The sequence below is a fragment of the Pundamilia nyererei genome, unplaced genomic scaffold (assembly GCF_000239375.1).
Source record: "Pundamilia nyererei isolate P.nyererei 1_Seehausen unplaced genomic scaffold, PunNye1.0 scaffold00455, whole genome shotgun sequence".
Taxonomy (NCBI): Eukaryota; Metazoa; Chordata; class Actinopteri; order Cichliformes; family Cichlidae; genus Pundamilia; species Pundamilia nyererei.
Genome location: NW_005187856.1, coordinates 99,131 through 115,354, shown reverse-complemented (window position 1 = coordinate 115,354; position 16,224 = coordinate 99,131). Strand labels below are relative to the sequence as shown.

At 39.5% G+C, this 16,224-nt stretch overlaps 1 protein-coding gene across 1 annotated transcript in view; it reads left to right on the top strand.

Moving 5' to 3' along the window:
- The window catches only part of trappc9 (trafficking protein particle complex subunit 9), a 229,220-nt gene that overhangs the window by 116,585 nt on the left and 96,411 nt on the right, over positions 1 to 16,224 (top strand). The window contains exon 19 of the mRNA XM_005753708.1: positions 9,175 to 9,317. Coding sequence (XP_005753765.1) covers positions 9,175 to 9,317 — 143 coding nt within the window. The remainder of the gene's footprint in view (positions 1 to 9,174; positions 9,318 to 16,224) is intronic.

Genomic DNA, 16,224 nt, shown 5'->3' with positions numbered 1-16,224 from the left:
GGTATGTGAGACTGGGCTGTGCTGTGACCAAAAATATTTATCACGATATACATCTGAAAATTTGCGATAACGATATAACTGACGATATAATTGACACTAGACAAAACACTTTACAACTCCACAACTTTATTAGTGCAAACTCCCCCAAAAACCATCAATGTATTTTCACTTAAACAAGCAGCTGTTTTTTATGTGCATTAAAGTTATATAAAAATTTAACAGTGCAAATGCAAATTCTTTGCTGACAGTTTAACCAAAAGGCATTTCCAGTGGAAACTGGCTGACATATCCTCAGCATAACCATGTATAATATCCAGAAAACTTAAAAAGAGGTTATACACACACACAATACGGTAATATGTGGAAGCACAGTACGTATCACTCCGTGAGGCGCCTGCCTACGATAGCTGTAATGCTCCGACAATCCATCAAGCGGCCTTCTCATTCTGCATCGCTGCCATGCTTTTTCCGCCATGTACGTATGAAAACAAAGGGACTGCGCATGCGCGTTTTACCCATATTCTATCGCCATATTTCATTTTCTTATCATTGCTGAACATTATACCGGTATTACCGTGAACGGTATGATATGGCCCAGCCCTACTCTAACTTATACGGTGAGGTGTAGTATAGAAGCTTCACAAGGGACTGTGCTATCTCCAGTCCTGTTCACCTTGTATGTCTCAAATTTTGAGTACAACTTAAACTTAGAGTACAAATCTATGGAAATAATCGGATGATTCTGTAGTAATTTTATGTATAATTGATGAGCAGGAGAGGAATGCAGAGCATAGGCGTATGACCTGGTCGTGTCGTCTTGAGAGAAATCATTTGGTTCTGATTTAGGGCTGGGCGATATGACCCAAAATTCATATCTCGATATTTTTTAGCTGGATGGCGATATAAGATATATATCTTGATATTTTTTTTAAAGCCATAAAGTAAGAACAAAAAGAGAGTTCTTAGTCAAAGCTGTGTCCCAGATGTCACACAGGCACTTTTAACATACAGCGTAGATGTACATGAAAAAAAACTACTCAAAAATAAATTACGAGCATTTATTAAATAATAATGCTCCATAAATAAAAGAAAACTGTTGTTTTTGTGCATAACAAAGAGCTCGCAATTGTGCAGTCAAAATGTAAACTAACAGACGCTGAGCATAATAACAAAGACAGATTTCACAGCTGTTCTGTTCCCAACTTCTACTGTGTGACTGACAGCCTGGAGTTTGAAATCCTTTTTGTAACCATGTCTCTTAACAGGTTCCATTTATGGTCCTTATACACACACAATACGGTAATATTACGTTGAAGCGCAGTACGTATCACTCCGCCAGCCTCCGGACTACGGTAGCCGTAATGCTCCAACAATCCATCAAGCGGTGCAGCTCCGTAGCTTACCAAAGTCGAACTAAAACATTTTTTGACAGATTGCTGAGCGCCGTGTTCCACATAAAATCGGTTTGCGGTCATCAAGCACAACCAGAATTCATACATAAGGCGCGCTGTCAACTTTTGAGAAAATGAAAGGATTTTAGGCTGTGCATGGCGTTAGCGTGGTTAGCTCGTTAGCGTGGATTGCTCGTTCACACGTTGACGCCGTCCAGCCCCACGCACGGGGCGATGTGCAGTAACTTGTTAACGGAGACTTGCCGTGTCCATCTTGTCACTGCCTGCAGGTGAAGCTATGGGGGAGGAGGGGGAGTTGTGTTCAGTGAAGGAGGGGCGTGATCGAGTAATGTTGCGTAGAGACAAAAGTGGACGAAAGAGAGGCAAACTTGCGGCTCCACAAGTATAATTATAGCATAACATAGACTATATCGATATAAAGGATATTGTCACATCTTATATCTCGTATAAAAATATATCGATATTTTTAAAAAGCTAGATATATCGCCCAGCCCTATTCTGATTGTAAATCATTCAGAGACATGGTGATTGACCATGGAAGGATGTGGGAGAGTTTCAATGGCTCCCATCTGCTTCCACAACACACTGAACTGGGAAACCATTGCAGAGGTTGTCTGTGAAGGTTCCCAGTCATCCAGGTCTTCGTAGTCTAAGGAGCTTGGAAAGAAAAGCGTCTGGACTTCATTAAGTTACTTGAAGACGTTTCACCTCTCATCCGAGAAGCTTCTTGAGTTCTAAGAACAATTGGTGGAGAGCCCCGGATTTTAAGCCCTATGCAAGTGTCCCCAAGAGGGTCATGGACGCCCTGTTGATTCTCTGCCTAATCACACAAGCCAAGGTGTGAAAACGGGTGTGGGTCACAATCAGCCAGGGTTTCGGGTGAACCCATTGTGAAACCTAGCCCCCACCCTGTCATGTGATTTACTGATGTCAAATGGCCGAGGATGTGAGTGGGCGTTAAGGCGTCTGGGAAGGGATCTGTAAACTGGATTATAGATGGCAGACAGTTTGTGACGTAAACCACCGCCTCTGTTCGAAGATGGTCGTTCACAGTGGACATAGATGGCTTCTTTCCCTCCTCTTTCAAACCATCTGTCCTCTCTGTCCAAAATGTGAACATTGGCATCCTCGAAAGAGTGTCAGCTGAGTCATCGCAAAAGTTGTGTCAAGCAATGCATTTTCTGCTCAAACAGAAGAAAAAGTGAAACAAACAACACATTAGTCACAGAATTCTTTGCATTTTTGACTGTTGATTGTTCTTCAAAGCATTAGAGACTTCAAAAATTGATGTTATTTTTATTTCATTGACTATACGTGTGCCTTCAGTGGTAATTGCATAGTGTGCTTGACTATGCTGTCAAGGAACTGCGTTGGTATTGAATCCACACTGCTTAAATTGATATTGATTTCCTGAGTAAGACAGCCTATAAGTGAATTTTCCAAAATGTTGAAGTCCTCTAAGAAACACCAAAGCATTGCCTTTGTGCCAACAAACAGCAGTCAATAAACCTCGTAAGTTTGTGCATTTTTGAGAGTCCCCTTTTCTGCCTACCTGTCACTGTGATGCTGCTTCTTAGTATTCCTGTCAGGAGACGTGTGGCCATGCCATAATCTTCTCAGCACGATGCGTCAGGGTCTTTATCTCCATTCCAGTGCATTCAAAAAGCCTTCAGTTATTTGTCTTGTCTTCTCCTTTTTTGTTAATCCATTATGTGTAGGAGTGCGTGTGCACATCCATTGTCGAACAGATGCTGTATTTTGTGTTGATGAACACAGAGGATGGTCTTATGGGGTTTTGTTGTGACACAACACAGCAATGTGGCGTGATGGCATTCAAGGTAAAAGCCAATCTGCCATCCGTGTCCCGTCTGCAGTGAGTAAGTGTTTTTAAAAAGATTTTAAAAAAGGCCAATGAAGACACAAGGCCAATGGTGGTTTTCTGTAGTACATTTATATTAATTTAGACCAGCTTAATTGTGATGTTATTATCAAGCATGTAGAAAAACATCAATACAGGCATAAAAATGTGTAGGAATGGTTGCAAGTTGGTTTATAAAAATGTAAACGGTCTTTTCGTGTCATAATGTTTGCAAAGATGTTGGTGCAAAGAAAACACCCTGTTTTCTTCTCTGTCTGGATATGTAAGTTTATTTTGGTAAGATTCACCATTTTTGGTCCCTTTTTATATTAAGCTGTTGAACAGTAGTTAGTTTGTTGTTCAGAGGTAAGCATTGTCCTGTGTCCACTGACCTGTGTGGATTATTTACCACCAAGTCACAGGTGCAGAGTGAGCAATTATAAATGGTTTAGCACAAGCTAGGTAGCAATAATATTAACTGCCAGCTGTTATCCTGAATCATTTCTATGTCATTTGGTTCCTTGCACTCTCACCAAGGTTTGAAGCGAATAATCAGCAAAAACGATCTTCAAGGTCTTTTATATTCTTCAGCTCTTCTTAGAGTTAAGATCTTTGGGTTTAGTGTGGAGCTGTTTTTACACATTACTGTACTATTATTCCGATGGTAATCCGAGAGGCCTTTTTATTTTTCACATATCTCATTGTGTGCTTGTCTTTGAGAATTACGTCCTTTGATAGTGTTTTATTTTGCAGAGACTGAGACTCTGACACGCATCTTTCAGACATGATAACTAAGTTCTGGATAAAAGCAATCAAATATCAAATATTCAAGCCTTTACTCAATCTAAATATAGTTTGCAAGTTCTCTATTTGTAGAGTTAATTCAATTATTTTAAATTATGTAAGAGAACGGATTCATTTTTATGAGATACGTTAACCAAATGTATTGTTTGTTTGAAACTATTCACACTAACCCAATTCTGAAAGACTTTGGGCACTATGTAAGATGTAAATAGAAATAAAATCATCAACCCACATTTTATTCACAACAGAAAACGTATCAACTGTTTAAAATAGAAAATATTACTGCTTTAATAAAATATGAGCTCATTTTGAATTAGGTGTGAGTAACAAAAGGTTGGAAAAGTAAGTGGTACTAAAAAAACAGCTGGAGAGACATTTTGTAGCTCATTAGGTCAACTGGGAGCCGGTCAGTAACATGTCTAAGATCCTCTTTTTACACCTGAGAGTTTCTCAGAAGTACAGCTGGATGAAAATTCATTAATCTGTAAAGAAACTGTTTGCAAATTGTGACCAATTCCAGTGTAATGTTCCTCTACATTAATGTAATGTCTGTAAATATCTTCCCATCTACAGAGGTATGTGTATATATATTGCCTATGGATATATAGTTTACACATCTGGAAAGACACCATTGGTACACAGTTCTTCGAGCATTCCAGCCCTCTTTTATTTCAGCAAGACAATACTGAACTGTATACTGCATCTAGCACAACAGCATGACTTTGTAGTAGAAGAGTAGGTAGTAAGCTGGCCTGCCTACAGTCCAGACCTTTCACCAGTTGAACACGTTTAAAGCGTCAAGAAACAAAAAGTATGTGAAAGCTCAGCCAGAACTGTTGGAACAGTCAGAATGGGACGACTTTCCTCTCCACTCCAGCAAGCTGGTGTCCTCAGTTTCCAGGTGTTTATGGACTTTTTTGAGAGACACCAATTTGTTTTGAGACGCGTTGCTGTTTTTGCACAGCTGAAAAGTTGAACTCAAGTGTAGTAAAACTGACTAGAACTAAACTGAATTTATTTGGTTGCTTATTGTGGCTAATCTTAGCAGTTACACATATGCTAGTGTGGTGATCATTGCAGATTTACAGGTTTAGTGTCACTTTTAATATTTGTCACTGCTATTTCAGTTCTGTCAGTATTCCTGCTTTATCCTATTTCACAAAAGGCTGATAACCATTCACTGGAATAAATTAACTGAAGCTCTTTTAATTTATTTCCTCTTGCTTTGCCTTTTTTAAAATTTTTTCGCTGGTCACAAACTACGAGACTTTAACCCCCTCCCCACACACACACACACCAAATACAACCTCTAGTTGTCAGTGATGGTGAACACTTTGATAAAGTCATTGCTCAAATCTGGGCATTCTCACTGATCATGATGTTTCTATGCATCTTTGCAGCCAGGCATTGTGTTGTGCTATTAAAGCAGTGTGTTGTTACTGGCATGCTCCTAGCACAGCCAGCTCATTACAGAAGGACGTATTTTTAGCATGGTGTGATTGGCGTTTAGTCCTAAGAGGGCCAAGAGCAGAGCGAGAATTGAATGAACGAGGAGCTCAGGGGGCTGGCCCTGGACTGAAGAGAGAATCAGAGTACACAATCGCTGTTTGATAGTGTCGCTGAGACAATCGCTGATCCTCGAGAGGATCATGTTGAAGTTATTAGTACCACATAGGCAGCCGCAAGATGACACTTACGTAACATAGCAACGGGTCGGCTTGGAGGAAAAATGACTTGCATATCTTTTTATGTCTCACTGTTAGAAATACTCACTATAAACAAATATGTTGCAATACACTGTCGAGATATGAAGCATCGGTTGTTTGTTTGAATGAAGCATTTTGTGTCCCAGTGCAATGTTATGGCTGTTTGATGTGTTTAAAATAATTTTGACAACAGACGAGTTCTGCTGCAGAGCAAAGCTTTAGATAACGGTGTTAGGAGGATAAAGTTGTTCTTTGTTGGAGGAAAACAAGTGAGAGAAAATGTGGACTTATCCTGGAAACTGTCTACAACCGGTTTCTCTACTCAAGGAAGCAGAGGGGAATTTAGTCAATCAATTTAAATGAGATTTATATCAACATGCTGTTCCTTTCATTCTGCTGCCAGCACAGCGTGAGTCTGTCTCCTCTTGGAACTGTAAGACAGCTGTTCTTCGTCCAGATCCAAAGCAGACTGGCTCCACCGCTTCACTTTCACAGTAGTAGTAGAGGACGAAAGTATTCAGAGGATATCAGAGTTTTCATTTGCAGCCTTTGTTTTATTTTGCATTGGATCACAAGGTTGGACTTAAAATTAAGCATTCTGATGCTGTTGATATGATACTAAGACCAGGGGTTTAACAGCACATTATTCTAGCTGTTTGCTATTTGAGTACACTGATCTGCCACTAACAGATGGATGACTTTCAGTGAAGTGTAAAGTTTTTTTTGTCTTTTTTTTCTCTTCTTGTTCTTCCACTCGAAGCCAAATTAGTGCCAGAAACACAGTTTCAGGTCATGTGTCATTTAAGACAGTTTTGGCTTTCATGCATTATTTTAAATCTACATCAATGCATTTATGTACAGCCCAGTAATAAATCATAGGCTTCAGCTGTATTACTTACATACTGTTTCCGTACCTTGTCTAGTATAGTTATTTATTTGTAATTTAAAAGTTAGTGACCTTTGTTACATTTTGTCAAACCATCACTGTTTTTGAGACTCACTGGGTGATGTGATGTATGACCAACATTCCTGGATCCAGCCACTGTCAGTGCGCCCCAGGGCAGCTGTGGCTACAATGTAGCTTGTGTGAATGTGTGTGTGAATGGGTGGATGACTGGTTTAGTAAAGCGCTATACAAATACAGGCCATTTACCATTTACCACTGTACCATGTGTTTTTATAAGTCCAAAGACTTCACACTATACTGCTACTGTCCATGTCTTATTCTGTCAGTCCCCCCATAAACTAGTTATTTTTTATGTATAAAGATGTAATGTTCATTACTGTGAAGAGGATATTGTGACAGACAGTTTTGAAAATAGGAGTCAGGTGACTGCTGCTTAAAAATAACAAAGTTGTGCATTTGCTTTAAGATCAAACATCTCAAAGTTAATGCACATATCTTAATGCAGTAGCTGTGATTCCATTTGAATGAGTTCACTAATGAACAACACATCACTGCAATTTGCCCCCTTATATTATCCACCACTCCATTTAACATTTTCTTACTTTTTCAGGTAATTTAACTCATTTTTAATTAACCTGAACTACTTGGCAGATTAAGCAAACACCACTTATTACTGTAATCATGTCAATTTTTACGTCTGCTTCAGCATGTGTGTATGTAAAGCATAAGACAGCGTCATTAGAGCTCTCTCTGGCTGATTGTGGCGTTACACATGCAGTCAGACTGTACTAAATATGATTTTTTTTTAACTGCAAGAGGAAGGTGAATAAAAGACCAACCAGCACCTGTTTGTCAGTTTTAGTTAGTGTAGAGTCCTAAGTGAGCATGTCTGGAAAGCATTAGCATTAGCATTAGCAAAGCTGAAACGTATGTTTGTTTGTTGAGTTGCTTAGGTCTTGTTTCATTGACCTTCATGTTGGTCAATGAAATCATCTGGTTGTAGTAATGTAATGTAGATTACACTGTTGCAGTGTGGGAAAGATTATGTTACAATTAAAAAAGACAAAATAGATGAATTCGCTTAGAAATATCTACTCATTTTGAAATGTCTGGTTAAGCTGGATGAAAATCAACTCGTATCAGCTTCATGATATTTAGGTTTACTAACTTCTGTGAATCTGGATAATTTGGGGGTGTTTAACATTGTTAATGTTCTGTTGAACATGTAAGGTTACAAAGCTTAATACTAAGGCACACCTTAGTACACTCTTCCTTATTCCTTCCTAAAAACTGATGGAGTCCCATATGTTTAATGTTTAATCCACAGTGGGGTTCTCCCCTTGGTGGTGGTCCTGAGAGCAATTGATCTACCCTATAATAATAATAATAATAATAATAATAATAATAATAATAATAATAATGTCAGTCTTTAAGGGTCACATAAGCCAAGGTGTAAGTCCTTTGTGAAACACTGCCCCCCACCCTGCCATCATGTGAGTCATTAAGGTTACAAGGGTCAAGTTGTCATTTTGGGTTCAGTCGCAAGGGAAGGCATCTCAAGACGGCATCATCGGTGGCTGAGAGCTTCTGTCACAGGCAACATAACGGGACAAGACTGAGCTGCACATCTGCACCCAAAAGAGAAAGGATACTCTTTTAAGCATGCTAATGGTTTCATCCTAAGGGGAAGATGAATAGCTTTCATGGGAATCCATGGCGCCATGGAGGGCATTATAATGTATAAGGAAGAGTGTAGGTTTGTAGAACATGAAAATATACCAGGACGTGGAATAAAGCCAGAACCGTACCAGATAAGTGTAAGTTTGGAATTAAGCTGTCGAATGTACAATAATAATAATTCCCTCTAATGTTGTTTTCTCTCATTGCTCAGTGGGCTCTGCTTTGTTCATTAGGTTGTAATAGGTCAGCCGTCTAGCCAGCAGGCTCCAAATCATTCCATTTTGGCTCTCAGCCTCCACAAAAGTGGAGAAAGAGCGAAAATAATCAAGGAATCAGTGATTTTTTTTTTTCTCTAGAAAGGCGCAGCCAGTTCCTCCATCAGCAATTTTCAGAGAGATGATATATGCTGCATAAGGAAAAAAAAGCAGGACCTTGGATGATCCTTTTACCCTGTTTCAGCCCCATTGCCTGAGTCAGCTAGTGCTCGCTCACCATAAACTGCCACTTTTAATTTCCCCACGCTTCGCCCACTTGGCTGCTTATCCTGTGGCCCTTCCTCTCTCCCCAGCACAGAGTACCTTTGAGTAATTCTGTGTGTCCAATCTCCACCACCCTCCCCCCATTATAGTGGCACACAGCCAGAAAATCCACGCTTTTTCACCCACACTCAACACCTTCTCCTCTCAGTTTTAGGATGTGACATGTTGTTCATGAATCATCTGTTTTGGAGTAACTTTGCAACACCTGTGCCTGCTTGTTTTACTTTGTTTTGATCTACATTTTTTCCCCTCGTCTGTTCTTTTGCAGACTTTGGAGGCGGTGCTGAACTTCAAGTACTCGGGGGGAGCAGGCAAAGTTGAAGGCTACTACAGGGAGCTGTCTTTGGGTGTCCATGTTGATGTGGAACCTTCAGTGTTTTTCACCCGAGTCAGCACCCTCCCTGCTACCAGGTAACTATTAAAAAATTGTATAGCCTTTCTGTTTTTTATGTTTATTTTACTGTAAAAATCACAATTTTTACATAAAGAAGTTTATCTAAAGAGTGAATGTGGGGTCTGTAGAGACTGGTGGGCTAGTTTGGTGAACAACAGGATAATAATGAGAAGATAACTATTTATTTTTATTGTACTGACATACGTAGTACAAACTGTCCCACATCGCCTCAAAAGCGCAACAAAACACAACGCGGTAAACTTTAAAGTGGATATGAAGTGCACAAAAAGGTATGAATAATAAATTACAGAATGATGAATGGTCATAAACGCTGCGTTACTAAAACCGTGATTTATTTATTTATTTATTTTTTTGCGAGAATGTCTCATGACAGTGATGTAAGCGAGTGCGACGTTCGTGACAACAGCTGTCTGCAGATCAACAGCGGATCATATATCGAGTGCAGGAGAGAGTATGACCGTGCAGCGTTTAAAGCGTGGAAGTACTGACCTTACTTTGAGTTTGATTCCATAAAAAGTTACAAAAACATTAGCGTCCGTTGTGCGTGGGAAGAAGTTAAGTCTGAGTTCAATGGTTCTTCCTCAATTTTTGGTCTTGTGACTTTCAACTTCCATGCAGCTTTTATATCTTACCGGGCTATTCGTGTAACTTCATCCTTCAAACAGATAAAATAACAATACTAACTCAACGTTAGCGACTGCAGTCGCAGACAAGCAATGAATAATAACCTATCACAGAGCTTCCCTTGTCACAGCAACTGTTGATAAATCTCATTTTTAAAGCTTCATTTTGCGTCATACACAGTTTTCTCTCTTGATTTGGGGAGCAGATACTGACATTCTCTTTAACCACTGCAGCAGCAGCCCTGCTATGACACTATTGTTAACCAAACCCGAGGACATAGAGATGATATTTTCACAGATGGGTCAGATAGGAGCAGACGTGAAGGCACACTGAATGGATATTCATGGCCTCACATATCCTCACCCATCCTCACCCACTTTTATTCCCTGGTCTGTCTCGCTTCACTTTACTATTTTAGTTCCCCCAACTGTCGTGAAAAAACTCCAAGCAAGGGAGACGGATCATAGCAGAGTAATGGCCACTTGAGGTGAATCATTAGCAGTAATAATATCTGCAGTTTAAGCCATCAATCTTGGCACTGTGCTGATAGATGTGCTGCACCGACTGTTATACCATCACCCTGTCATCACAGCCCCCTCTCCCTTATCTCTATAGCACCCTTGGCTCTCTCAGCCTCACAGCTCTATTATACTAGATCTGAAAATATTTGAAATGTGCTGAAATTGAAAGGTTTAGAAATGTTTCAGTAGACTGAGTCTTAAAAACTCCTCTAAAGTGAACTAACCTTTTTCTTTCTTCTTTTAAAAATTTGTTATGGCTCAATTCCACATTTACTGACTCAGTGGGCTTTATATCTTCAGTCCTTGACCCTCACCAACCCAAAAGCAAGGTGCTCAAAAACCGCAGCGCATATTAACATGCAAGAAGTCTCCTCACCCACAGACAGACTGTACTGTTGACATAATGTGTGAATATTTGGCCTCTTTCCATGTTTGCATGGAGAGTCTCGTGCAGAGCGTGCTGTATTTTATATCTGAGTTGCTTAAGGTAAATTTAGGATTGGGATTTTTAAATATATAATAAAGATATTCATAAAACGTCTTTAGCACAATACCTTGAAAACTTGGCTAGTACCAAAAACTAGCATTAAACACTTTGTCAGATTTTTCTTACTCATTGAGTGATCAGAACATTGAAATTATTCGATGTGGTTAGGATAGTTGCTTTTAAAAGTGTTCATTTATTGGAATAAGAGGGGAGATGTTCAGAATGAGTGTGTCCCAAAACTGACTCTGTCTTTACCTTTAGCTCTTTCTCATTCTGAATGTTTAAAGCCGAGCTTTGGGTATTTCTGATTTTTATGGTGGAATTACTTGTAATAAGATCGTCTCTTCAGCCATCAGATTTTCTTTTTAGAGAATGATCATCCTCAACCTACAGGACCTACACTGTCGTCAGCAAATTATATCAGAAACATAATGATTCTCCTTCAGCTGCCTGTGGTTGCTCTGAATTGCAGTGCTATTTTCAAAGAGAAACGTGCACAAACTCTGTGCTAATACTCCATGACTTTTGTTACTACGTCACTTCCTCATTGCCCTGCATGACTGCTCAGCAGAATGATGCTCTTTCATTGAGTACTGCATATTGTTAACTTTACTCAAAGAAATATGGTTAATAGAATTAGACCAGCCGCACCTGCAGGCCTAATTACTGCCAGACCTGTTAAATCAAATCACTTAAATAGGACCTATCTGACCAAGTGAAGTCATCCAAAGATCATTAAAAGCAACACATCGTGCAAAAGTTAAAGAAACTCAAGAACAAGTGAGAAAGTATTGACATATATCAGTTTGGAAAGGGTTAAAAAGCCATTTCCAAGGATTTGGATTTGAAACGGTGGTAAGCGTGGCATCCATTGGAGAGTTAAAAGTAAAATCTGTTACTGACCAGAAAGAATACAAAGAGTAGTAAGAGGAAATCCCAAAAAGTTGATTCCATTCATCTGAACAGAAACATTTCGTCACTCATCCCAGTGACTTCTTGAGACTCGAGAGGATGAGGAAGAAAATCAACATTTTGGGATTTGCCTAAAAACATCATGATGATCCCTAAAACTGTTGAGAAAAGATTTTGTGGACTGCTTAAGCAAACTTGAACTTTTTGGAAGGTTACGTCATGTGTAAAAACTAACACAGGATTTCACAAAGAGAACATCATGCAACAGTCAAACATGGGGGAGGTAGTGTTGCTTTGTTGCTTCAGGACCTGGACCACAATTGAAGGTACCATGAATTCTGCTACCAGAAAATCCTGCAGGAGAATATCCAGCTATTAGTTCATGTCCTGAAACTCGGGCTCGTGTTGGTATATGGATATAAGTTTAATTCCTACGTTTTTCTGTATTTTACTTATTCGCATACTATAGATGAAAGTTTGTCTATGTGGCTAAATCTGACATATTTACATGATGTATTTAGGTGTGAATGTCGATTAACTTGAATTGTCCTTATAAATAAACAAACTTGGATTATGCAGCAGACGACGATCGGAAACATACGACCAAGTCACCCTCTGAATGGCAAAAAAAGCAGAATGAAGGTTTTGGAGTGGCCTAGTCAAAGTCCCGACTTAAATCTAATTGAGATGCTTCCTCCACAGCGATGTGAAAGAGTCATTGCCGGTAATTTCAAATGCTTGATTGCAGTTCTTGCCGCCAAGGGTGGCACAGCCAGTTATTAGGTTTTAGGAGGCAATTACTTTTTCAGACAGGACCAGATAGGTTTGGATAACTTTTTTCCTTTAATAAACGAAATGATCGTTTAAAAAGCGCATTTTGTATTTAGTCGGGTTAGCTTTGTCTTCTATTAAAATGTTTCGATGATGATCTGAAATATGTAATTAATATAAAAACAAAAACATCAGGATAAGTGCTCTTTTTCACAGCTCAGCAAACTAGTTGTTAGATAGAAGTCGGTGCCGCCAACTTTGCTTTCTTACTGTGTTAATAACATGCAGCACCAAACATAGGGGGCACCTGTGTTTGAAACGACCTTTGACCATCCACTGATGCATCACTGTTACCATTTAACACTCACAGAGTAAATAATAGCACGTCTGGACCTTCTAAGACTACCTCTACAAGGCTCACAGATGAGGGATTGAGATAGTTTACAATAAATATTTCAGACACATGGGGCTCACAGTGTAATAACATTTATTCAAAAACCCATTGTCTGCTTACCCATGCAGAGTCCACACACATTCATTTTGTTTGAATTTCCCCTGTTGAAGAGTCAGCGTTACTTGTTCTGATAAGCACTATTGAATTTTTAAAAAAAGAGAAGTTGAGAGAATTTGGAAGTGGTGGTACGAAACTGCTCAATAATACAGCAGCTTATCCTTACGATCTGTTTTTCTGTTTTTCTCCCTCTCCTCCCCTTCCTGTCTCTCTACTTATCTGTTCCTCTTTATGTCTCTTAAAAAAAGAAAGAAAACCAGGAGAAATCCTCCTTATTTGTGTAGTAGTAGAGCAGCCGCTTGCATCAGTGTTTATTCTCCACTGTTCTCATCCAGTCTATTCCTTTTCATCATCATCTTCTTTTTTACTTACTTTACATTTTTTAAAAAAAAAACTTTTTCTTTTTTTCCTGTTTTTTCTTCTTTCTGCCCTCCAATGAATTCACTATTGGGGAAACACTGGTATTTAATGATTAGTGGATGTAAACAATATCAACAGATAAAATAGTGCAGTGTTGCTTATTATTTCTCTTTTGAACTAATAAAACAGTTAAGTCAGGCCATGTTCTGTATCAAGTTACATGTGAAGCAGACTTAAAAGGGAACCATCACATAGTTCACATGACCACAGTTTGTACCAATGCTGATATAGTAAATATGAAAATTGTATTTCAGAACTAGTATGGGGGGAAAAAAGCTAAAACTAGTTAGATTTGTGCTATTAATGCCCAAGTAGTCACCTTCATATGGCTGTGTAATTAATTAATTCAACTAAAGGTAGCGCCTCCTATTTGTCAGGTATAGTATATAGTTCCTTCCTGGCATCACTGTTAAATTCAGAATAAAACAAGACTTTTGTTTAGCTGGTAAATTGCTGTATGGTAAAGCTTTTGATTTTGTGGTTGTAGAATTCAACTAGTGCACCACTGCTGCGTCTCTCTGCATGACTGTCTGTTATCTAAGTGTTGTTTTCTAATAAATGCATGACATTTTGTAAAAGAATCATCTCACCTGCTCCCAACAAGTGGGTGGCTTTGAGTATGGTTAATCCAGAATTGTGTGTTGCTGGATTGCTAGTGACATCAACTCATGAATGTGTCCTAGAGGTGACTCGCAATGATCCACAGGTGCAGACAAAGAAGAATAAATACAGCTTTACAAAGATAAATCTGCTCATTACTCCATGCAGTTGTGATTCTTTCTCCTGTCTCTGTCCTTCACTGTTACTGTCCAGTGAGGCATGTTTTGTCACCTAGCTAGCTAACTGGCTCCCTCATCAGTGTTGGGTAGTGTTTCCATCACGGCTAATAAGATAGCTGCCACCGTCTGCTGTTCACCTTTTACTGTCCTCCTTTGACTCCCTGCTTGCCTTTTTCACTGCTCACACTTTCACCAGCATGTCACCACCTGATATGTACAGTAATATTAGTGTTATAACAGCAGACCAGCAGATTACGCTAACGAGTTACATTCTGCTGTGACTTCTGCATCTCATTTACCACTCTACTCTTGTTGAAGAACTTTAACTCGTCTGTCTCTGTGTCTCTTTTTCTGAGTTATGCTGTTCTCAATGCAAATGCTTAGCTTCCAGAACAAATGCACAGCATTTTAAATATGCTTATATAAAGTAAGGAACACAATGTGAATAAAGTGAAAAGTAAAATTAAAAAGGTTTGTCAAAATAAAATAGTGGCTTGCACATTAGGCAAATGTGCAAAAGGTCATATCTCCTTATGCATAGCCATACACTTTAGTGACCTTTTATGAATTATGGAGAAGCTTTTTTTGTCTCCTTCTTCTTCAAAATAAGATTAGGGGACAAAATCTGGCCGCCAACAAACTGATTTAACCTTTATGAGCAAAGAGAATGTGAGAAATGTCACAATTTGTTTAAAACTGAGTGTTGCTGAGTGTAGTCTAGTCAGGCTTGTTTCTTGTCAGCTCTGGCTGAAAAATGGAATATTTTACTAAATCATATCAAGATCAAATACCTTGAAGTAAGCCAAATGAACGAGTACATGCTGTGCTTGACAACATCATCTGTCTACGATGTGAAAGCGTAAAACTTAATCACCCTAAATTAGTGGTTATCAAAACCTTCTCCTGGCAGGAGCTCCCTTAAGAAAATGAAAGCTGGACCCTCCCAAGACGATCACCCACCCGTCTTTTTTTTTTCTTCAAATCAGTCTTTAATGAAAAAACGACCAGGTTCAATAAGCGTTTGGGCATTTTCCAAACATAAATTACATTCACTCAACTTTATACTTTGTCCTGATTCTCCTCTCCCCATACACCTCAACCCCCCATGGCCGGCCGCACTGCAGTGGTTCTGTGCTTAAAATATCACGACATGATTTCCATCTCCTTTTGTTTCTCGTTCGGTAGCCGAGCGATTGTTAATCTGTTTCAGGTGCTTTGACGTTAATGAAATTAACAGCAGGTGCACTAGTGGGGGAACAATGAGACAACCCACGTGAAGGCCCCTGATGTCCCCCCCCTCATCTTTTCTGACAGTTTCTTCGCTATTTTTGTGTTTTTCTGCGGTCAGTGTCACTACTGGTAGCATGAGGCGATACCTGGACCCCACAGACCGGTATCTGCTCCTTCGTGCAAGCAGGAACAGGATGAGCACTGCCAGGATCATATCAATAGAGGGATACACAGATCTCAACAGGCTGGGCAACAGCGCCCCACGTGTTATTGGGTATTGGGATGAAGTCCTTGGACCCACTGTAAGATCCTGCGGTGGTGCAGTGGGTCCTTGGTTCCTCCTGGTGGAACCAAGGACCACCAGGCCTCATGTGGTAAGAGTATGCAGGTAGTTCCTGGAAGAACTGACTGGAACCACGGTTGCCTGACCTAAATCCAATAGAATAGATCTGGAAAGAATTCCAAAAGGACACTATCTGAGGATTATCCTGACATTGTCAGGCACGTGGGGGTCATACAAACTACTGAGTACCATTTAGAGTTGCTGGACTTCTCATGGACTAGCCTGCTGCATCATTTTTTCACTTTGGGTGTCTGGGAATTCTGTAGGTCGATCATTTTAGTTTCTTTCCTGACACAGTCCATATC